The sequence below is a fragment of the Pristis pectinata genome, chromosome 19 (assembly GCF_009764475.1).
Source record: "Pristis pectinata isolate sPriPec2 chromosome 19, sPriPec2.1.pri, whole genome shotgun sequence".
Taxonomy (NCBI): domain Eukaryota; kingdom Metazoa; phylum Chordata; class Chondrichthyes; order Rhinopristiformes; family Pristidae; genus Pristis; species Pristis pectinata.
Window position 1 is genome coordinate 37,622,433 of NC_067423.1, and position 24,558 is coordinate 37,646,990.

At 40.2% G+C, this 24,558-nt stretch overlaps 1 protein-coding gene across 2 annotated transcripts; it reads left to right on the forward strand.

The window, feature by feature from the left end:
• Nucleotides 1-464: 464 nt before the first annotated feature.
• Nucleotides 465-20,008, forward strand: golt1bb (golgi transport 1Bb). 2 transcript variants are annotated; one of them, XM_052033763.1, is made up of 5 exons: nt 465-596; nt 2,378-2,469; nt 3,800-3,978; nt 4,635-4,716; nt 18,346-20,008. In XM_052033763.1, exons 1-5 carry the CDS (start codon nt 572-574, stop codon nt 18,382-18,384), a joined length of 417 nt encoding a protein of 138 aa, XP_051889723.1. In that variant the 5' UTR covers nt 465-571; the 3' UTR covers nt 18,385-20,008. The 2 variants fall into 2 exon arrangements, with proteins under 2 accessions (XP_051889723.1, XP_051889724.1); XM_052033764.1 differs by lacking the exon at nt 18,346-20,008 and adding an exon at nt 15,437-15,465.
• The last annotated feature ends 4,550 nt before the right edge of the window (nt 20,009-24,558 follow it).

Genomic DNA, 24,558 nt, shown 5'->3' on the forward strand with positions numbered 1-24,558 from the left:
CCCTCTGGGGAGGGGCGGGGCCTTATGTACTGTCAATCACTCGGCGCCTGGCAACAATCACCGGAGAGGGGCGGGGCCTGCTGCACTGTCAATCACACGGCGCCTGGCAACAATCACCGGAGAGGGGCGGGGCCTGCTGCGCTGTCAATCACACGGCACCAGGCAACTATCACCGGAGAGGGGCGGGGCCTGCTGCACTGTCAATCACACGGCACCAGGCAACTATCACCGGAAAGGGGCGGTGCCTTCTGCACTGTCAATCACACGGCGTCAGGCAACTATCACCGGAGAGGGGCGGGGCCTTCTGCTCTGTCAATCACACGCCGACCTCGCAGCTCGGGGCGGAGCTTCCCCCCGTCAATCACAGCGCCGCCTGCCTCTCCAACCAAAAGCCGTCCCTGCCGATCACGTGGGTAGCCTCTTTTCCCCCCTCCCTCCCCCCCCGGAGTGGGCGGGGCGTCCATCGCAGGGCCCCGCCCCCGGCCGGATGTGGCGGGCAGCCGCGTGTTTCCGGAAGACGTGGCGGCTGATGTGGATCTGCCGAAGCCGATGAGAATCAGCGGCCGCCAACATGATCTCGCTGACGGACTCGCAGAGTGAGTGAGGCCGGGGCCTCGGTGGGCCGGGACAGACAGACACACAGAGAGGGGAGAGGGTCCTCGGCGCTGCCGCCGTGTGTGAGGGGGCCCGGTGGCGGATCCGGGCGCAGGCCTCCCCGGAGCCCCGGCCTTGCCTGGCGCTGTCGGCCCGGGGGGTGGGGGCCGGGGGCCGTCCACCCCGTCTCGGCGCTGCGGCTGTACCGAGCACCGCGGAACCTAAAGCAGCTGAAATAAGTGGTCTGTCGACACGATGGGCTGCAGATGCTGGAATCCGGAGCAACGGACGGTCTGGGGAGCTCAGCCGGTCGGGCACCTCCTGTGGGATGGGGTGTGGGTGTGGGGGGTGTGGGGGGGGGTGGGGTGGGATGGGGTGTGGGGGGGGGTGGGGTGGGATGGGGTGTGGGGGGGGTGGGGTGGGATTAGATGTTGGGTGTGGGGGGGGTAGGGGGACAGTCGAGACCCTGCACCAGGGCTGGGTGAGTTCCTCCAGCGGCTCCTCCTTTGTTAAGAGAAGTGATTTCACTCGCCCGCTTTAAGTAGCTCCCACTCTAGGCTGCGGGGATGAGCTTGAAGCTTTTTCTTTGTGCTGATCTCAGGATTTCTACTGGCGGCACTTCCTGAAGTTTAGACAGACGGTGGCTGTTGGTGTGATCAAGTCAGTTGTTAAGAAAGAACCTTCTGGCAAAGCCACCAAGGCTGCCAGTAAACAATTAAACAAGAAGTGACTATCACCATTGGCTACCAAGATACAGCAATCCTGAGACTGACACCAAAATATTAATAAGCTCCCGCAAACAGCCATATGATGATAAACGTCTCATTTGCGGATGTTCAGAAATAATACCACAAGCGTGACACTGAGGAGAGGCAAAAAAAAATGGAAGTGCCCTATCCCTGGGACATTAGCTGAGATTTCAGTTTATAAGCTACAGCTAAAAGTGGGTGTACTCAACAATACAGCACACATTCAGTACTGCTCAGTAGTGCCAACCATAGATTTTGTGCTCTGATCCCTAGGCAGCTCTGTGTCATTCTCCAAGTCGAGTTGCCAAAAAGAGAGATTGCAGCTTATCAATTACAGTGTGCACGTTTATTGTAACTGTGGACCAAACGTGTTCAATGATTCAGACAATCTGAAAGCACTTTGCTTAAAATGGACAGTATCTGACTTGAAAAAAAACAGCTTACCATGCCATATGAAACACTTAAGTGATGCATTTTCATTTCTGAGGTGGAAGGTCCTGCATTAATATCCCACTAGAGACATGAGTGCAAGATCCAAGGTATCAGAATGACTCATTATTGGAAGTGCTATCTCTCAGATGGAAATTTAAACTGAAGCACTGTCTGCTCTCTTACATGCCACAGTATTGTTTTAAATTGCGGGTTTTTTCTTGGTATTTTGACAATTGTTTTTCCCTCAGCCAACAATACTGAAGCAGATTCTTTGGAATCTATCCAAGTGTTTTTTGTGGGACCTTGCTCTGTGTAAATAGGTAGTTATGTTTCCTGCATTGCAATAGTGACACTTCAAACCTCATTGGTTATAAAGTGCTTTAGGATATCATGAGGTTGTGTCTTCATGTTGGTTTCTTTATGTTCATTTAAAAGTTGGTACTGCACTGCTGCAAATACAACTTAAATCAGACTAATTTGATGATAGTACACGTGAGTTATTAAAATTCTAATATGCATCATTTTTAAAGTTGCCATAGTTCAAGGAACATCTGGAATTGAGATAGAATATTGAGTCTAATTGCCATGTGCTTCCTTTGCAGAAATTGGAATGGGATTGACAGGCTTTGGTGTGTTTTTCCTGTTCTTTGGCATGATTCTGTTCTTTGATAAGGCACTCCTTGCGATAGGAAATGTAAGTTTTGCTTATGAAACGTATTTCTACAAAGGCTAAATTTGTCCCTTTTTTCAAAAAAAAATTATCATTTTCAAAAAAGTTTTCATTTCCAGTTTTAAGACTTCAGGGAGGATCTATAGAGCTGACAGAGGAAACAAATACAATTGAAAAGCTTTTCTGCATCGCTTGAGCATTGTTATTCTCCTTGTTTAGAATAAGCCAAGACACTTGATGTGGTTCATATGTAAAGCTCTTAAAACGTCACCTCCAGTTCTGCCCATTGTCACCAACATCACTAATAACATGTAACCATCAGTGACTCAGAGACTTCAACTCCTGTTTCTTGTTCTTTTGGGATAATTTCTTTTAAAAATCATCTCTGCAAGCACAACTGAATTTGAAAGAAAAAATGTGCTTGAAGATTTTTCCACAGATTGTGAAATTGAAATTTTAAGTAACCACTAAACTGTTATGGCTGTTTTGCAAACTTTACTCTTGGTATTACCAACTCAGAATTCATTAGATACGTAACATCCATAAAACAAAAAACATTATCCCTACAAATTGTTTGCCTTTAATCACAAAATAATCTGACATGCCATGGGTTTCCCACATTATTAAATTTCTTTCGTTAGGAAGGAAGTGGAGGCTTTGGAGAGGGTGCAGAAGAGGTTCATGAGGATGTTGCCTGGATTGGAGTTTATTAGCTATAAGAAAAGCTCTCATAATTTTATATATTTCTATCAGGCCTTCCCTCAGCCTCTGATGTTCCAGAGAAAACAATACAAGTTTGTTCAACCTTTCGTTATGGCTAATAAACTCCAATCCAGGCAACATCCTTATGAACCTTGTAAATAGGGTGGATAGTCTGTCTTTTCCCATGGTGGAATTGTCAAATACTAGGAGGCATAAGTTTCAGGTGAGAGGGGGGAGTTTAAAGGAGATTTGTGAGGCAAGTTTTTTTTACACAATGGCAGGAGTCCGGAATGAGCTGGCAGGGAGGTGGTAGAAGCAGATATGACAGCAACATTTAAGAGGCATTTATACATGAACAGGCAGGGAATAGAGGGATACCAATCATGTGCAGACAGATGGGATTAGTTAAATTGGCATCATGGTCGCTATTTGACGAAGGGCCTGTTCCTATGATGTACTGTTTTATGTTCTATAATGCTTGACTGGTGCTGTTGAGGGGAAAAAGCAAGTACTTGGAAATGATAAGACTTACTGTTTGTAAGAACTAGAGGAATGCTTTGCCCTTGGGTTCTAAACTGAGTGCTAGACCTTAGGCCTGTTTACCTTCCTTAGATTGGTCCTTCTAATATGCTTTTTTTCCTCCCTTTTACAGATTTTATTTGTGGCAGGTTTGTCCTTTGTAATCGGTTTAGAAAGGACTTTCAGGTTCTTCTTCCAGAAACACAAAATGAAAGCCACCGGCTTCTTTCTGGGTGGAATTTTTGTAGTACTCCTCGGCTGGCCTGTAATAGGCATGGTACTTGAAATTTATGGATTTTTTCTTTTATTCAGGTAAGTTAATTAGAACTCATTATTCACCTGGCTCCCCAGAAAACAAAATGTTCTCATGTTATGGATCACTGACTTTTCTTAATATTTTGAACATTATAGTTTCTGAGGTGCAAAAAGCAATAGTACCACTAATTCTGGTGATAAACAATTAAGAAGAAACAATTATGATTTTAAAGGGTTATGAATTTAAAGATTTTTGGTTAAATTGGCATCTTGGCTTGGTGACAATTTAACCAAAAATCTTTAAATTCATAAGCCAAGATGCCAATTTTAACTGAATCATGTTGTTTTGCTTTTTGTTTATTTAACTAAAGTTATTATTGGGTCTCATTTGTTTAAACTCTTAATGTCATACAGTGAGGCTTGCTTTTGTTTATCCCTGGGTCTTGTTTATCCCACACTCAAAATTAAAGTGGCCTTCATGAGAGAACATCTAGAGGCTTTAATGCAAAGCCAGAAAAGTTTAAAAATGGTCCAGGAAATGCTAATGACTGCCAAGTGAATAGTTTTCTATTGTTCATTCCCCTATGGAACGAAAAGACGATCATGAAAGATTGGCTGCAGTTCTAGTTCATTTTGTAAGGTTTTTACGCTGTTTCATTTCTTAAAAGCCCGTTTCGGTTTTTTTTCCTCACGTCATAATTTTTTTTTGCTAGGGGGTTCTTCCCGGTGGTGGTCGGCTTTATTAGGCGAGTGCCTATATTAGGCTCCATTCTGAACTTACCCGGAATAAGCTCAGTAAGTATATTATCTATTACGTGTTAGAGTATAAACATCATGCCATTTTCTACCATTCAAAGAAGGTTGAATAAACTCTGAATCATTTATGTGCTTTTAATAGATGTAGTTCCTTAAACTATAATTAGTATCTGGCGATGAATTAGGTGAAACTGGCTGAAGAACAAAGAACTCATGCACATCATCGAGAGGTTTGAATGAAGTGCAGTAATAAACTTGCTTTTAGCTATGCATTGCATATTATAATTTATATGTGGTGGAGTTAACAAAGGATTTTTGAACTTCAAATTTCACACATTCACATGAAAGTGGCAGGCAGGAGAATTTCAGCTGGTCTTTTGAGCTCATTCCATGTGTGTGTGGTGGAATTGAGCATTATGATCCTTAACCACTGACTCCTACCAAAAGCTTAGAAAAAGGCCAGCGTGAGCTGAATTTGTATTCAAGGCACATATTCAATATTAAGGATTTTAGAAAAAAAATAACCCAAACTGCTATTGAAGTTGGACTGTGGGTGAAGATCAAGAGAACATTCAAACTAGTACATTTTGGCACAAAATTATGTCATTTGTAACACAAAGTGATCAGTGTGTGAAATATACTCAAAACAGAGTGCTGATGCATGAACTCTTGCGGTTATTTAAGAAACAATTTTTTTCATCAATTGAGACTATCTTTGCTTGAAGTGGGGGGATGTTAGGATGTTTCTGATCAAGATTCTTTGTCAGATTCTAGGCCTCAGTTAGCCCATAGAATGTTACTAGTTCATTTGGAAGCATCTTGTACTTGCAGTTTATTCCCATATGTTGATCATAGTCCAATTAGCCAGGTAAATCTTTGTGTATTTTTTTTTGACCCATGAACCTAATATTTATAAGGAAAAGTGTAGTAAGTCACACATTTTGCACTATTTCTAGGACTTAGTAAGAGCTTTGCTGTTAGTTTTGTGGAATGGCACTGCCTCAATCCTACTCTTTATTCCATAAAAAGGTTAAGAACTCCTGCATTTGTTTCCAATCATGGAGGAATATGCAGTGGTGAAATGCTGAATCATTTTCTCCATCAAACACGGTTTACAGATGACACAAAGATTGGCGTTGTTGATGGTGTAGAGGGTACAGGGTGGTATTGATGTGTTGGTGAAATGGGCTGAGAAATGGCAGATGGAGTTTAATCCAGATGAATATGAGGTGATACATTTTGGGAGCACTTATGAGACTAGGATGTACGCAATGAATAGTAGAGTCCTAGGGAGTGTTGAGGAATAGAGGGACCTTCATTTACAAATCCAGATTCTTGCAGGTGGGAGTGCAGGTAGGATAACGTGGCTAATAAGGCCAGTGGGATACTGGTCTTCGTTAGTTGGGTCATTGAACACAAGAATAGGGAGGTTATGCTCCAACTTCATAAAACATTGGTCAGACTTCAGCTGGAGTACTACATGCAGTTCTGGTCACCACACTATAGCAAGGATGTGATAGCACTGGAGAGGGTGCAGGGAGGTTCACCAGGATGTTGCCTGGATGGAGCGCTTCTGTTATAAGGAGAGGCTGGGTCTGTTTTCCGTGGAACAGAGGAGGTCAGGAGGGGACATGATTGAAGTAAAATAAAATTATGGAAGGTATAGATAGAGAAGACTGCAGGAAGCTTTTTCCCACATCGGAGGTAGATACGAAGGTATAGGTTTAGAGTAAAGGGTAAGAGATTTAGAGTGGATCTGAGGGGGACCTTTCTCATCCAGAGAGTGGTGAGTACCTGGAATACACTGCCTGGTGGAAGTAGACTCGCTGGCAACATTTAGTAAGTGTCTATATGAGCATTTAAATTGCCAAGACGTAAAAGGGAATGGACCAAGTGCTGGAAGATGAGATTAATACTGATGAGTGCCTGTTGGTCGGCGTGGATGTGGTGGATTGAAAGGCCTGTTTCCATGCTGTACGACTCTATTAATAGAGAGGTTTTTTCACCTTCCTGTAAATGCAATGTGAACATTTTCAGTAAACTTTACAAGAAAATCATGTTCAAGGCACAGATCAGTTCAAGGCACAGATCAGTCACCCATGGCTTGGTTTGTGTGTGAACCTGATAGTTTAGAAACCAGCAGAATGTAAGAAATATTATCTAAGTGGCGCAATAGAAACAAATAGAATTGGATGATAAGTTTACGTGATGCTCAGTTGAGCAATCTATGTCTGCATGCTGTTGCTATACTTCTGGAATATTGGACTAGTCAGTGGGTGTCATTTATGGGCTTTGGCAATGATGAGCCCACTACCTGGTCACTGCTAGACCAGTTCAAAAACTAGTAGGAGATTTTTATGCATGCATCAACTATTCTTCTGCACATTTAGTTGCAATAGGTGTGTACCTGTGATCTAAAACACAGAATCTAAGTATCCAATGAATGAAAGATCTTTCCCCAACAGTGAAAGTTTATTTTAAATAGGGTGAAAAGGCAAATGGAATACTCCTGTTTTAATCCATAAGGACAAAATTAATTGATTATATTGATAACTCACCTTTCCACTGTTTACAACCTGTTTAATGCTCTGGGTTTATTTGTGATTTATCTGATTTTTTTTAAAATGTCTAGGCTCCAAGATGTTTATGAGTGAATGGATCCTTGCTACTATGCGGCAGACAAAAAAAGCGGTTGTAGGTTCAAATTAGCTGAAACAGGTGTAGGGGCACTTGTTGGCTCTGCCAGTGCCAGGGGAATGTTGCTTTAGAATGTCCTCTAGTGAACAGTGCACATTTAAAGTATCTGATGAGCATTGACTCTGACATGCTCCCTGTGATCATGCAATGAGCTGTCCACATCAGACAGAGAGCACAATTACTGGGAACTGGCACACCCATAAAACTGCATTAAATATGTAATCATGTCTGAGATGTGTCTTTTTAAAACCCTGTGAGTATCTTGTCAAATCAGTTCCAAAAACGTTGTTAATTTTAAAGGTGGCTTCAGGAGGCATTGATGATTTGCAGTACAATTAGGTCATGATGGTTGAAGTAAAAGAATTGGTGGGTGAATAATATAATGATGAATGTGTTCCTGATATCTTATTGGGAAGTGAAAAGGCAGCTGACAAGAATTCAGTAAATTATTTAATGAATTCTATCTTTTGAGCTCTTTAGAAAGATAACTTAACCAGGTACTTGGCTATTATTTCCAGTTTTATGTGGCCCTCAAGTTATGTTGGTAGGAGATAAGTATGTCATTGAAGAACCATAGAAGCAATGTTTTTCCAAAGGTAGTAATAATCTGAACTTCTGAGAGGTTGAGTTATTTTAATTCATTCATGGTATGTAGGTGTTCCTGGCTTTATAGCCCTTGAAGATGGTGCTAGTCTTAAATGACTGGTCTATGTTCAAGGTACACACTTGTACTATTATATATGAATTTATTAGTATTTGGCCTAGTGAAAGAATAATGACATATCCACATCAGGATGTTGTATAAATAGCAGATATATTGTAGGTCATGGCATTTCAATGCACCTGTTGCTTCCACACATGGCTGGGCTGGTAGATTTGGGAGGTGCAGTCAAAGAAACCTTGTCAAGTTGCTGCAGTAAATTTAAGATGGTAGAAACTGCAGCTGACATCTGTTGGTGTTGGAAAGAGTAAATGTTCAGGGTGGTGGATAGGGTGCTGCATGGTGGCAATTTCCTAAGAATTGTTGGGACTAAACTCCTCCAGATAAGTAGATAATAATCCGTCACACTTCAGATTTGTTCCTTGTAGATGAAGGAAAGGCTTTGGAAAGTCAGGTGAGTCATCCAGCACAAAATATCCAGGCTTGAGCCTGCATTTGGATTTAATCTTTTTAAGTGGCTGGTCCAGTTAAGTTTCTAATTAGTTGTGACCTCCATTGTTTCCTCTCTCCCTTCACCACCCAGTGCAGTGAAGTCTGGAGCTGAAGGGCCCCAGCAGAACCCAAACTAAGTATCAAAGAGAAAAATTGTAGATAAATGCCACCAGCTAGTACTATTAGTGACCCCAACCAGCATTTTTGGTGATATTTGAGAGTATACTAATGGGGTGTAATTAATCAGATTGGATTGTGCTGAGTCCTGGAGACACAATGTAATTGTGCTATCATGGAGAATTGCTCATAGGTGCTATTATTACAATTGTGTAAAAACAGAATGCTAGGGATATTCAACAAGCAAGGCAGCATTTGTGGACAAAGAAACAAAGCTATAATTTCAAATTAATGACGTTTCATTAGAGCTAGGAAAGATTAGAAACCAAACATGTTTCAAGCTGCAGAGAACGAAGGGAATGTCTGTGATAGGATGAAGACCAAGCGAATCTGAATGACAAAAGCAGTGGTGGTGCTGGTTGAGAGAGGTTGATGAAGGCATGTTAATGTAGCTGATCTGTCTGGAGAAGATGTAACTAGAAGATGAATGTGAACGGAAGATATGGAGAGGGGGTGAATAAAGCATGCTGGAAATGTGATATATTACAAATCACTGGAAATGTTCAAAAGGCTAGGCAGCATCTTTGGAGGAGAAAAAAGTTAATGTGACAAGGTTGATAACCTTTAAGAACTGTCCATTCCTGATACAAACCAGAAAAGTGGAGTATCTGAAATTATTGAGTTCCGTATTGAGTCTTGAAGGCTGTATTGTGCCTAGTCAAAAAGTAGGATGGTGTTCCTTCTTGCTTTGGCCTGTGTTTGAAAAGTGTAGGATGCCAGTGACAGAGATCAGAAGGGAATGGGATAGAGTATCAAAGTGACAAGCAGTTAGAAGCTCACGGTCACCCTTGTGGACCAGATGGCTTTTTTTTCTGGAAAGCGGTGACTCAATCTGTCTGTTTTCTCCAATGTAACGGAGAGCACCAGATGTAGTATATCAAATTGGAAGAAGTACAAGTACATTTGATTACTCACCTGGAAGGGATTTTTGGGTCCCTGGATTGTTGCCAGGAAAGAGAGAAAAGGTCAGGTATGACATCTCCTGTAGTTGCATGAGAAAGTGCTGTGAGAATTGGGTGGGCATTGGTGCGAATGGATGGGTGAACCATGGAGGTGCTGAAGGGATGGTCCCTTTGTAATGCTGAAAGGGGAAGGTGTTTCCAATGGTGGAATCCCCTGGAAGGTGGTGGAAATTATGGAGATACTTCCATTGAATGTGGAGGCTACTGGGGTGGGAAGTGAGTGGAGGGCGGAAAGGGGTAAGAGCAGAAATAAGGGAAATGGCATAGATATGGTTAAGGCTATCAGGTGTCGTGGATGTAAGTGGAAAGAGACTAGACAGTGAGGGAAAGAATATAGTCAAGTTAGGAAGAAATATGCTTCACCGTCCATGATACACAGACTCTTACAGTGTCCTTGACTACATCTCCTTCCATCCTGTTCCTATAAGGACTTCATTCTATTCTTCCATTTTCTCCCATTCTAACACGTGCTCTGATAACAACAGTGCTTCCGAGGTGGTGTTCTTGACAACCCGTCCATCGTAGTTGATGGGGCTCTCAACCACTTTTGTTCCATTTGCCGTATAATGATTTCATCCACTCTTCTCCGTTCCAGAGCAAGGATTAGCTTCCCTTGTCGTCGTCTGGCAATCCACCTGGCTCCACTTTCAATAAATCTTCCTCCATATTCAGCCACCCACCAGCAGAAACATCTTCCCCCTCCCCTTTGGCCAGTCTCTTCGCAGTTCCCTGGTTCACTTTTCTCAGCCGCACTGCTGCTGTCATGTCCACTTTTCCATGCAAATCAGAAGCAAGACTGCCCTTTTACCTCTTCTATTCCTTATCATCCAGTGACCCAAACACTCCTTGCAGCTCACTTGCACTTCTAAGTTAGAGTACTGCATTTGGTGCCTGGAATATGGTCTCCTCTACGTTGGAGAAATGAAACCCAGATTAGGTGACTCCTTTGCAGAAGACTGTTCAGTCCTCGTAAGTGATTCTGAGCTTTCCAGTTGCCTGTCACTCTAATTCTCCGTCCCACTCCCATTCTGACATCTGTCTTTGGCCTCTTGAACTGTTATATCAAAGCCCAAATTAAGCTCCAGGCACAGCATCTCATTCTCCAGTTGGGGATGTTATAGTCCTGAGGACTTGTTATTGAATTCATCATCTCCAGTTAGTATCCGAAATGCCAGTTCTGATGAAAGTCATCAACCTGTCACGTTGCATCCATTTTTCTTTCTCCACGGATGCTGCTGAACCTGATGAATATTTCCAGCATTTATAGTGTTTGTACTCGTTGCTCCAGCACTTTTTGTTTGCTCTTCTCTCTGTTCTTATTCATCTCCTATATACAGCTCCTCCAGACTGATAAAGCTGCATTTACAGACCTTCACCAGCCTCTCTCAACTGGCACCACCACCACCCTTTGTGTCATTCAGTCTGTCTGGGTCTCCATCTCATCGGAGACGCCCCCCTCATTCTCTCAACCTTTTCCCTTGCAATTTAGAATCTGTTTGATTTCTAAATTTTTCAAGTTATGATGAAAGGTCATTGACCTGAATTGTTAACTCTGTTTCTCTCTGCACAGATGTCACCTGACCTGAATTTTTCCCACACTCTTTTTCTTTTGAAGTTTGGTGTGGGGAAACTCTCATTGTTGAAGGTAGTGATATTCATAGAGCCTTTTTCCTGCCTTTATCTGATTAGTTGTCCATTTCATTCGTAATTGAATCTGGAATAGCTAAACATTTGATGTGATTTATTGGTTATACAATCTTTTGAAGGCATTGAATTCATGTATTGTTTAAAAAATACTTGGTTCTTTGCACAAAACCACAGTTGTGCTGCTAATGGAAATGTCCCAGCTGTCACATACTTATCAGGGAGAACATCTCTGTTACTAGAGTTGTTGGCAAAGCCATTTGAATCTTTGGTATTTTGTTGGTGACAGGTGGATTTGATATTTCTGCAGTGGGAGCTTAGAGCAGTTTTGGTTTAAATACCGAAGTATTTTGCTGCCATATGCTGTAGTTTTGAAAAATTGCAAAGTATTTGAATAACCTTGGATATCAGTTACATGTAATGCATCAGGTCAGCTTTATTTTAATTTACAATTGATCAATAAAGGAAATGAGGAAATGTAGCATTTAAAGCACTGATACTCTAGATGCTGGATACTGATGTTCCAGTTTATTATCTTGGAGTCAGGTAGAAGGTTTATGGCCACAAATACATGAGGAATTCGTCATGTATTTAATGGGAGATATCAGATGGGTGAATCTTAAAGAATCTTTCTTTTCTACATTTTAGCCTTTTAGAATCGTATCAGCAAAGATTTAGGAGCAAAAATGTCCGTCTTGTCTTTTTGACTGATGAATAGTTAATATCAAGGGAACAATTGAGTGGATCAGGAATGAAGTGTACAGTTACCAAAATGTCTGGAACTTTTCTAGTGCATTAATAATGCCCAGTTATGTGTTTGGTTTTAATTCATTCTGATTATTAAATTTAAGTCATTCGTCCTCATGTGCACAGATGTGAGTAATTGTGGCTCAGATAATGGTCATCTTTTCAGGCTTGTTTAATAATACACTTTTAACTGAAATGCAGCTTCATTTTATTCTCTTTTAAAGTATAGTGTCCCTGACCAAGAGGAGTATTCATAGACCCTATTTCAAACATAGGTCTTGTTTGCTTCTACAACTTTATTGAACATATCTGACATGTAAAAGCAGAGAAGTTGGCAGATTCACTAAAAGAATATAGACACAATCTAGATAATGCCTGCAGAATGAGGAATTGAAAATAGCAAATTTAAATAAAAAGCTCCAAATCGCCAATAGGGATAGGGCAGGGGAAGGAGTTTCAATGAGAACTGCAGATGAACTTTGGTTAAAGAATGAGGAAGACTTGCCAAAGATGCCTAACTCTCATTTATTTCTTTTGTACATCATATACAGCAGTAAAAGTCGCAATCTAATCAGCAAGCAGAAGTCTGGTCTTGTAGGCACCACTTTCAAAACCTATTTTTACTGTGCAACACCTGATCAGGTTAGCATAATATCTTGGTCTCATTGGCTGCCCCAACCCCCACCACTCCACCCCAAATCCAGTTTCCATTGCTTATCAGAAGTTTCAATATATAAAAGGCTAGATAGAGGAGAAAATGGAACTAAAACATTGATGTGATTGATGATGTATATTTATCAGGAGGTTGGTTCTGGTCTGCGTCATCTTGTTGCCAATGGTTAAAACATTAGAAAGGTAATCTTTCCTAATTGAAGAAATACAATTCAACGAGTTAACTTCTTCAAGCACATTTATCCTTAACCCAGCATAGGTAGTCCTTTGTGAAACAATTGTTGCAATTCTTGCCAAAGGTAGAACTTTCCCTTCAATTTCCTATCTCAATTTCAGACATGTAACTGAAACGGTACTCTAGATGTTGTCATCTAAGATTCAGTTATAGTTTTTGGGGATAAGAACTACAGAATCTGGAAGTTTGGAACTGAAACAGCATTCTAGAAATGGCCTATATAGATCAGTTTCAATGCTAAGGAAGTGTAGGTCAGTGTTTGGAGTGCATTATTCATCACTTCTGAAGAATGCCTGCCCAAACTATTCAAACTTGTCTTTTTATCATTAGAGGTTTTCTCTGAAGTTTCTGCTGACTATAGGGGACTTGCTTCGGAAGAACAGGCATTGAAAGGCAAACCTGTTGAAAGCTTTTACATTGACCACTTTAGAATGCAATAGGAGTTTTCCTTGCATGAGTTTGGCTGATAACCCAATGGATGCTGAAAATCCTTAGGGGAAAAGTAAAATGCCAGAAGCACCTATCAGATCAAGCAGCATCAGTAAAGACAAATAGGCAAGATTTCAGGTTGAGGGACCTTCAGAGAACTAGAAAAGTGAGAAAATAGGCATGTTTTAAGTTGCAAAGAGAGTAGAATGGTGAGAATAGAGGACATGACTACAATATGGTGAAGAAAATAATACTTGAAGAATGAGCACTTTAGAGACAGAAAGACAAACAAATTGAAGCAGGAAAAGCCGCATCTGGAGAGAGGGAAAGAAAAATGGCGGTAATTTGAAATGGTTAAATTCAATATTGAGGTCCTGCGGGCAGCAGTGTACCCATTGGAGAAGACATCCTGTTCCTTGAGCATACATTGGGCATTGTTGGAGCCATATGGGAGGCAGGCGACAGAAAAGTCAGATGGGAATATGGCAGAGGTTTAAAGTGACAGACCATTGAAAGCTTGAGGTCACTCATGCAGTTAGGTTAGATTGTGGAACACTTCTGTTCCGTCTGCAAGGCCAGCCCTGAGATTCCAGTTGCCTGTTGCATTAAACCTCCATTCCACTCCCTTTCTGAAGTCTCTCTTTTGACCTACTTTGCTTCATCAATGCCCAAAGTAAGCATGGGGAGCAGCACTTTGTCTTCTACCTGGGTACATTGCAACCCTCAGGACTTAATATTGAATTTATTAAAGGTAACTATTCTACCCCTCTCCACAAATGTGGTTATATCTCTGTTCTAATTTGTCTCTCTATTTATCTTCTGTTTCTAGCAGCTCATTTTAAATTGTCATCTTGACAGCTTTGGTCTGCATCCTATCACAGACAGTCCCACTGTTTCTCCACCTCCCCTTCTCTGCAACTTAAAATTCATTTGCTTTCCTACTTTTGCAGTTCTGAGGTTGGGTTCTAGACCCAAAATATCGACTCTCTCTCCCCATGCTGCTTCACCCACTGAGTGCTTCCAGCAATTTGTTTTTGCAGATGATAACATATCTGCCTTTGAATATGAAATCAGCAGTTTAAAAAAGCATCAAGGGCAGTCCGGTGTAGTAGTAAATTTGGAACTACTGCCCATCAGAGGATAGTTGAGTCAAGGTCACATTTGTTGGTTGTGAGACATAAAGGGTCCATGGCACTGTTTGAAAGTAAGCTGAATTTTGCTGCTATTTGACCAGTATCCTGCATCAACAAATGCCATAAAAAGATTGGTGATTTGTTTACTTGGCTGTTTCTGTAATCCAGTGTGAGCAATTGACTGCTACATTTTGTTTCTGCAAAAAAGCTGCAATTCAAACATAATCCATTGGTTGGAAATTAGTTTATAACGTGCTAAATGCATATACAGTGTATAGTTGTAATAACTTTCTTGTACTGTAATGTTCTCATTTCCCTTTATGATGGTCACCATTCTGGCCATCAAGATTCAGCAAACCTTAGGAATGACACCAAAATGTTTCTAAATTAAGGGCCAAAAATGTTTTTACAAATCTCCAAGTGGAAATTCAGTAAACAACACTGTATTATGTTGGTCATGTAATTAAGTAGGTTTGAAATGTTGATGATACAAGTACAGGAAATGGTACCTCAAAGTCACCTTTTAACTTGGCCTTTTGAATTGACATAATCTCAAATATGGCTGAGAGCTGATCTCCAACACGTTGAATCTGTTCTCTGGTATCTATGCAGTCAGATATCTGACTCTAGTTAAACTCAATGTAAAATTGTTATATTCTATCATTTGGGATTAACCCTCGGTAAACTTACAAACTATACCTCGTGGCAGGAAATCCTCCTAAGGTTCTGGGACTCCACATTTAACACCCATGTGGCATCTCCTGTATAATTAGATCATCAGTTGGTGTGTATTTGTTTGAATGAACCTGCAAAAAAAAAATCACATAATCAAGCCATCTAGCACTTTGAACAATGAATTTGCTGGTATTATGCTGCTTTTTAATGATTATTCCGTTAAATATCTTTAAAGCTGGCGATGTAAAGGAGGCTGAGCATGAAGTACGTACCTTGTTACATTTTCATAATGGGCTTTTTTTTACTTAATCTGGAGGGAAGACCTGCTTAAAGCAGTCTAGCTTGGTACTTTTTTTTTAATGACAGTATGTTGCAACCCTAACTTAAAACTTCATTCCAAGCAAATAAGAGATGCATGGTGCAATGATCCTGAGTTTGTCAGAAATTGGAACTTGCATTGAAGAAGGAGATTATCACAGAAAATCATTGTTGTGTTCACCATAATCTGCCATTAATCAATAGGTGACAAGTTACTGGTGGTGCATGTTTCTCTAACTAACCGCTTAAACAATGCAGTAAGGATTACACGCTTCATTGACCTTTCACTTTTCTTGTAGATTTTGGAATTTTTTAAAAATTTTTAATATTGTAACAAAAGTAAACCAGGCAATCTTTCTCAAGATGCAAGAGACTGTAGATATTGGGCTCTGGAGCAAAATAAGCTGCTGGAAGAACTCAGTGGGTCAGGCAGCAGCTGAGGAGGCAAAGGAATAGTCGACATTTCAGGTCAAGACCCTGCATTGGTCCTGACATAGGGTCTCGACTCAAAGCATCAACTATCCCTTTGCCTCCACAGGCTGTCTCACTCGCTGAGTTCCTCTGGCAGCTTGTTTTTTTTTACTTTCCTCATGATGTGAATTTGCTTTCCTCAAACAGTACACTACACTGATATAGCTCATCCCTGGTACATTTCCAGCACGGGACTTTGCTACTTTTGAGATCTCTATGCTGAAAGTACAGAAGAGATGCCAACTGAACATTAAATGCCATACAGTAGTTGGCCAATGGATAATCAGGCATAATTAGCGCAGCTCTTCTGTATTTGAAGAATATTTATTGCGAGTATTACAACAATGTTTTAACTTTTTTGCTCTCTATTCACATTTGTTGAAGTGGTATTAACATTTCTTAATCAAGAAGGTAGTGTTATAATTTGCTTAGAACATGGAACATTACAGCACAGTACAGGCCCTTCGGCCCATGATGTTGTGCCAACATTGTATCCTGCTCTGAGATCTATCTAATCCTTCCCTCCCACATAGCCCTCCATTTTTCTATCATTCATGTGGCTATTTAAGAGTCTTTTAAATGTCCCTAATGTATCTGCCTCCAGCACCTTTGTCGGCAGTGCGTTCCACGCACCCACCACTCTCTGTTTTTAAAAAAAACAACAACTTGCCTCTGACATTTCCCCCCCCCCCCCAACACCCACCATACCTTCCTCTAATCACCTTAAAATTATGCCCCCTCGTGTGAGCCATTTTCGCCCTGGGAGAGTCTCTGTCCACTCGATCTATGCCTCTCATCATCTTGTACACCTCTGTCAAGTCCCCTCTCATCCTCCTTCGTTCCAAAGAGAAAAGCCCTAGCCTGCTCAGCCTGTCCTCATAAGACATGCTCTCCAATCCAGGCAGCATCCTGGTAAATCTCTGTACCCTCTCTAAAGCTTCCACTTCCTTCCTATAATGAATACAATACCAGAACTGAACACAATACTCCAAGTGAGATCTAACCAGAGTTTTATAGAGCTGCAACATTACCTGGCAGCTCTTGAACTCAGTACCCCGGCTAATGAAGGCCAGCACACCATATGCCTCCTAACAACCCTATTAGTGCTATTATATTACAGCTCTTGGGAAATTCAAAGTACTCCTTTTCTCCACAACAGGTTAGGTTAGAAGACATTGTGCAGAGCAGATCTAGGTCTCAATCTTAAAATCTAATGTAACTCATTACATCTCCATTTTGTACAGTCATGCATGCTTTGTCTTCACAGTGCTGTACTGAATTCCCATTATGCTTTTATATTTGTTTAAAATGTGGGGACCAACTACTTGGAAATCACAAAATTAATTGAGAGTCAACAATGGAAGAATGGAACTATTTTCTGGAAGATATTTTGGAAGATTATTTGAGTAAAAGTGAAAGATGTTGAGGAAGTAAAAGAATACCTGTATCAGGTATGAGTTAATTGAGAAGAATGCTGAAGGTGACCAGAATAACGTAACATCAATGTACAAACAGAATACAGAAATACTTGTGTGAGCCAGCATCCATGGAGAGTTCAGTGGTTAAAATTTCAGGTCAATAACTTTCAGAACTGGGAAGGAATGGAGAGGCAGCATTTTTCAACCTTCTCGCTTCAGCATTTGAGTTCAACAATTTCAGAACTTAGTGCTATTTTTTCCCACCCTTTCCCTCCCTATGTAATTGATACATCTCTGCCCTTTTCAATCCTGTTTTCAGATACAGGTGGATGAAAGAGCTAAACTGGATTAGAACCAGTAATACTGTGGAATTTATTTGGCTCCATTGCTGCTGAGCTGATGGGCAGATATTCTTGAAGCATCATAATTTCCTCTCAGCCACACTGGGAGCTCATATTGGAGCTGAGGGCAGGTCGTGTGGGATGTGCATACAATTGTAACTGAGATGCAGAAGAAAACATTTTAAAAAGAAAACTCTTATCAGAAACTTTCTGATTTTTAAATCACTTTTACTGTACGAAGAAAGGTACCTGTGTTAATGGCTCGTATCACAATTGTGAATGTCTGCAAAGTGATTATCATGAACAGGTTTTGCAATTTCAGCTCTGGTATAATGCAGATTATGTTAAATACATCAAAATAAAATCACTCAAATTATAATTTGGCAATAAGGCTATAGTATTGTTTTGGTATTGCCTCTGATCAGAGATCTCAAGCAAGTTAATTGAATTGGTACTTTAATCATTGGTGTATTAGTAATTCTTAGGTTTGTATTTAATTGTTGTCCATTATAAAATAAAAAACTATCAATTTCTTTGAACATGAAAAATAATAAAGTGACAGTTTTGGTTAATTAATATTTCCATTATTTTTGCAGTTTGTAGATAAAGTTGGAGAAAGCAACAGCATGGTATAACAGAAACTGGATGAACAACTGCTGCAGAAGTATACTGTATAATATATTTATAAGGTTCACCTAAGACGAACATTTCTAAATTTCTATTTTAATTGTTATCTGTCTAGGAATAAATAAAACTTGATAACATTCTTTGTATTAAAATATTTTGTTTAGAGCAGAAAAGGGGAGCCATTGTAATTAATTCCACTTATTTTGACTTTCCCTCCCCACCCAAAATTTTATATATGTCTCTTTGTGGAGGGTGCTTAGCACCACACTTCCTCCAGCAGGAAGGGCAGGATGGGTTTGGGCACCACCACTACTATCAGTAATGCTCAATGATCAGCAGGAAGGAAGTAAATCTTAAACTGGGAGAATTGAACCAAGCAAGATCAACCAAGAAGGAGCATCTTGCTCTGTTCCATTTGAACCAAGACAACAAGAAAATCTGAAAAGCTAGAAGGACTGATACACTCTTGATTTGAAAATCAAGTAATGAAATACTTGAAGGACAGGCCTTGACCCATTAAACACGAACATTTATATTGGCTGACCTTTCCTTTTGCGTAAAAATAACTAGCATACATCCACGATCGTCTTGCCCCTCTTATCCATGCTGCTCCTCCGGTTATTTTTGTTCACATCATTGTCTTGTGTTACACTTGCGATTCCCAATGTAAAAAGCTAGGTTAATGGTGAGCTTTTCTCTTTTGTGACTATCTCATTTGGCAGGATTTTCATACAAGTGAACACCTCTGGCTTATTATGTAACAGCAGACGGTGCTTATAGGTATTTAAGTTTTATAAAAGTTAACTTTTCAAATATACATTGTTTGATGTTAAAATGTTGTAAATAAATCTTTGAATCGAATTATCACAGAATTTTTAATGATATGTTCCCTTAATATGTGGATTCCTGGTCCAGTGTGTCACTTGTGAGTGAAGTTTGGAAAGCCCTGTGTTTATCTGCCAATGCAAGAAAATGTTTCGATTTTTTTTAAATGCAAAATAATAAATATTACGACTTCCAATGGCATTGGTGCTGTAGTTGACCAGAAGAGAATTTATGACAGAAACCAATATTACTGCTCTATTAGAAGTAGCAACTGACTTAATATATCAGAAATTATATTTAATTTAAAAGTACAACAAGAGAGCAAACTATATTGGTTCATTGTCAGAAAGGACGCATGTTGACTTTGTAACTTTGGAAACCACCTGTGAAAACATCACTGCTGGTGTAATTTCCATGACATGAAGTACCATATTGGGATCTTTCATTAACAACTGTTCATCGTAACGGCTCAGCTGGGTGCATTAGCCACTGGGGACAAGTCAACCATGAATGTAGTCATGGGTGAAGGTACAAAAGTTTTTAATTCTATAGGAATATAATTGCATAATTCTGTATATCACACCAAAACATTACTGAAAATTCTAGTATTTGTTTGAGTACATTGTAGGTAGATTTTTTTTTGTAATGTATATGGAAACCACTAAACATGTCAGAATTGCAATTCCTTTCATGCTGCTGCCGACCTTGAGCAGAAGTCAACGCATTGTGTATCTTTTGTGAACATGTCCAGAATTTGGGATTCTGTCAAGTTTCTAGGTTGCAGAAAGGAAATAAATATTAATTATGGCCAACAGTGGTTTTCTGTTTTAATGAGCAGAAAAACTTGCATGTAATTATCTCCAGATTGACCAAATCATTTGAACAGTTTGTGCATTTATCTTGATTCTCCATGGATTGTGGGAAGAAAATCATTTTTGCTGCATGGAAAGATCTAATTTTACTCTGAGGTCACTCGTCTTTTTGTAGCTTCATCTTTCCTCCAAAACTATTGTCTTTACCCCTTGTGGTGGGAGGGAGGGAGCCTTCATTTCGCCATCCCAACAAATTACTGTCCCCTCTGCAACCCATCTTTACAGTCAAGTTCTTGAGCGAGCTGTAGACGTGCTTAAAATGCTAAATACGTTGCTTTCTAAAGCAGTCTGGACTGCTGCTTTTCTTGACTAAAGAAAAGCAATTTAACAAATTAACTGTTTATAGCAGATGGTAGCCTTACAAATTTGTCCTTCCTACACAACTGTTTTGAATCCCTCCAATTGGTTCTCCATTCCTACTGCTGTACTGATCAAAGTTATGAATGACATACTATGCAATAACAGTGATCTATCTGTCCCATTTGTTTTAACCCTCCCTCAATCTCCCTACCAGTCTTAAGATACTCCCTACCAGTCTTAAGATACTCCCTAAAGTCAAAGTCAAGTTTATTGTCATATGCACAAGTATATGTGCCTGTGATGCTGCTGCAAGTAAGCTTTTCATTGCACCTGTGCATGAATGCACAGGTGCAATAAAAAGCTTACATGCAGCAGCATCACAGGCACATAGCATCATATACACAATATTTGCAAGAAAAACATAAATTATGCACAATGTTTACAAGAAAGAACACAATTAGAACAAAAAAAAAGTCCATTGTAGTGCAAATGTTGCTATACTGAGGTAGTGATTAGAGTTGTGCAGGTTGGTTCAAGAGCCGAATGGTTGAAGGAAAGTAGCTGTTCTTGAATCTGGCGGTGTGGGACTTCAGGCTTCTGTACCTCCTGCCTGATGTTGCTGTGAGAAGATGGCACCTGTGAGAGGGGATCTTTGATGACACCTACCTCTTAGGGCATTCTTTGATTTTCCTTTATGTAATTTATCATCAATTTTTTAAAATTACTCAATGTGTGGGATTTTTGTGCTATGTTAACCATTTTTCTAAGATCAATATTATTTGAAGAAATACCATTTCAGAAAATATAACCTATGCACTGCAGTAAGTTTATATATTGATCAAGTGTCCCTAAATTTGCTGATGTCTTCTCAAGTCCAGTTTGCCTCCCAAATTATATTATCAAGAAGACAGACTTAAGAGTATTTTATTTCCTCGTCTATCATTGTAGACTTCACCATTTCTCGAAGCAGGAAGGTGCATCTGTAAATTCTGCCATTAACCTGTACTTAATCTATGTTACATGAGGTATTTTGATGGGTACCTAATTTCCAGAAATGCTGGTAATGAAATAGACCAGTAAGAATTCTAACATGCATCTGCTAATGTCTTTGGATAATAGTGATGGGCTTGGTTGAAGTACTTGATTGGGGAATTTTCTGAGAATGTTTTTATCCCATTCAGCTGTTACAGCAGCTCAAATTTTGATGTGCTGCTAGCTTGGGATTGGTATCCAAAGGTTATGTTGCACATCTGCTGCAACTTCTCTAGTGAAACAGGAGAAAACAAAACACTTATACAAGACATTACTCTATTTCAAGGTCCAGTTTGTTCCCTAGCCTCTCCTCTGCCAACTTTCTCTTGCTGTTTGAGATTCTATTAGCTGAGTAACTATTGTGATCTTTATAGAAAACTGCCCATAATTAACCAACAAGTCAGCTGTATATTTCTGCATTTGAAGTGTAATGAAATTCTGTGGAAACCTTTTGTCATGTGGTTTTTAAGAACAACCTAAGTACATTTAATACAAAACCCATCCCTGACTTCTTGGGATCTACTTTAAGAGGTAGTGTCAGCCACTTCTGGGTGGGGAGTGTTGAGGCAGGTTAGATTGAAAATTGGAGGGTGATAGATTAATGTATGCATCTTTTGACCAAACATGTTTACTGATGATTTTAGCATTACCCCTTGCCCCATTTAAACTATGTTAGCCACAAAAGAAACATAAAAGTATATACTATATACTTGTTCAATTTTTTAAAAAAATATTTATGGCAACTTACATGTGTAGAGGAGAAAAATAAGTCAATGGATAATAAAAAACATGCAAATTTCTGAAAAAAAAGTGGTTACGTATTAACTTACTGATGGTCACCTTATAATGTGTTGTTTCCTGCATTACTTCTGAAATTATCCAATTGCACACTGAAGCTGAAACAACAGAGTACTATGCAAACCAACAACCTGTCAAAACTCCGTGCATGTCTTCTCTCACAAACTTGTAATGCACATCTAGTCAAGTTAAAACTTCAAAGATTGCTTCCAGCCTTTCAAAAAATTGGATACAAATCAAAAAACCAAAGTTGGGGAAAATAAGAGCAATGCAATAGCATAGTTTAAAAAGTACTCAACTGTGACCTGTTGATTAATGGAAATATGAAGGAAAATTTCACTAACACATTTGACGTATTACAACCTAAAGGTGGGGTTTCACCCCTCACTTACCACTGTCACCACTTTATCCCCCACCCCCATCTCTCCTCACAAACATGCATTCCACCGCACCACCAACTTAGAAAAACGGGCAAAAACTGACGGGCCAATAAAGGTGAAGGTCAATAAAGAAGATGAGGTACATAAGAAGTGGAAGCAGCAGTAGGCCGTTCGGCCCCTCTTGCCTGCTCTGCCATTCAATAAGATCGTGACTGATCTTTTGCCCCAGTGCTACATTCCTGCACTAACCTCAATTCCATTAATATCTAACATCATCAATCTCTGTCTTGAATAAACCAGTGGCTCCAATTACAGAGGGTCCCTGGGTTATGTTAAGGGTTCCATCCTGAGAAACTGAAGTTTCCATAAGTTAGAAACAATTTCCCCCAAAATTGCAATGTGAAATCTTTAGCTTCGACAGCCCTCATTTGCAAAGAGTAGACTAGGAGTTCTTCCCAGCAAGTGAACTGTGATAAGTGTTTGAATGCAGCTCGAGTGGAGTGACGGGGAGCTGACCTGCTAATCAGTGAGTAAACTGTTGGCGGTTCAATGAAAGAAAGTGTCCGCTAATGAGAGGTGGCTCGGAGTTCGTAATGTTTAGTCTCACCTGAAGGAGAGTTTGGAGAAAGCATTGGCTTTTTCTGTGGGTGATCTCTGCATTATTTCCTGATGAAGAGATTCGGGTCCTGTACCTGAGAGCAGAGTCTGAGAACTTGCATAAAGTTGGATTTTCATAAATCTTCTGTAACCAGGGGAGCCCCTGTACTCTACAGTTTGGGTGTAGAAAGTTCCCATCTCAGTCCTGAATGATGGACTCTATTTGAGAATGTGACTCCTGATTCCAGACATTCCCAATCATCCTTGCATCCACTTTGTAAGGAATTTTATGTGTTTCAATGAGACACCTCTCATTGTTATAAACTCAAGAAAATCTAAAACCAGTCTGCTTAATCTCACTTCATAGGATGATCCAACATCCCAGGAGCCAGTCTGATGCATTTACATTACACTCCCTCTAACACAAGCATATCCTTCCTTGGGTAAGGAGACTAAACATGTGCACAATATTTCCATGTGCAGTAAATCATCTTTACTCTTGTACTCAAATCCTCTTGCAATAAAGGCCAACGTGTTGTTTGCCTTCTGAATTGAGTGCTTTACTTGTGTGTTTAATTTCAGTGATTCGTGTACAAGGACACCCACCTCCCTCTGAACACTAAAGCCATCCAATTTCTTTCAACATTTAAAAAATATTCCTCTTTTCTATTTTTCTCTGTCCATGTGGATTTTTCACATCACACTTTTCACATATTGTGTTCCATCTGCCATAACCTTGCCCATTCATCCAATCTATTGAGATTACATTGAAGCCCCTCTGTACCCCCCCTTCCACACACACACACACACAATCCAGTTTACCATCCAGTTTTGTATCATTTGCAAACTTGGATATTTTACACTTGGTATCCTCAGCCAAATTAGTGGAATAGATTGCACTAATCCCTGTAGCACCCCAACCACTCTACCTCTCCCACTGAGACAGACAGGGGCAGCAGATGTATGGGACACCATCACTTGCAGGTTCCTCTCCAAGCTGCACACCATGCCGACTTGGAAGTATATCAGCAGCCATTCATCACTGGAGTTCCCTTTCCTACATTTTGGAGGTACCTCCACCAAAAGGATTATAGCAGTTCACATGGCAGCTCAGCCACCCCCACCTTCTCAAGGACAAGTAAGGATGGGCAATAAATGCTGGCCTTGCCGGGAATGCTCAGATCCTAACAATTAGTGTTAAATAATCAACTTCACCAATCAAACTGGTCCCCATCACTACTTCAGACCTTTCACTCCCTCAACTTGAATTGGCCGGAAGTTCATGTCCTATATTTCAGAGGTTTTTAGACAACAGCAAGCGGGAGAGTCCAGACCTGCCACTGACACTGGAGAAGTTGACCAGTTCCATCCATTCCAC

Excerpts from the sequence above, each read along its gene's own strand:
- golt1bb (XM_052033763.1), top strand. The coding sequence starts at position 572 with ATGATCTCGCTGACGGACTCGCAGA. Across the intron at positions 3,979-4,634 it reads GGATTTTTTCTTTTATTCAG|GGGGTTCTTCCCGGTGGTGG; the intron begins GTAAGTTAATTA and ends TTTTTTTGCTAG. Across the intron at positions 4,717-18,345 it reads ACTTACCCGGAATAAGCTCA|TTTGTAGATAAAGTTGGAGA; the intron begins GTAAGTATATTA and ends TTATTTTTGCAG.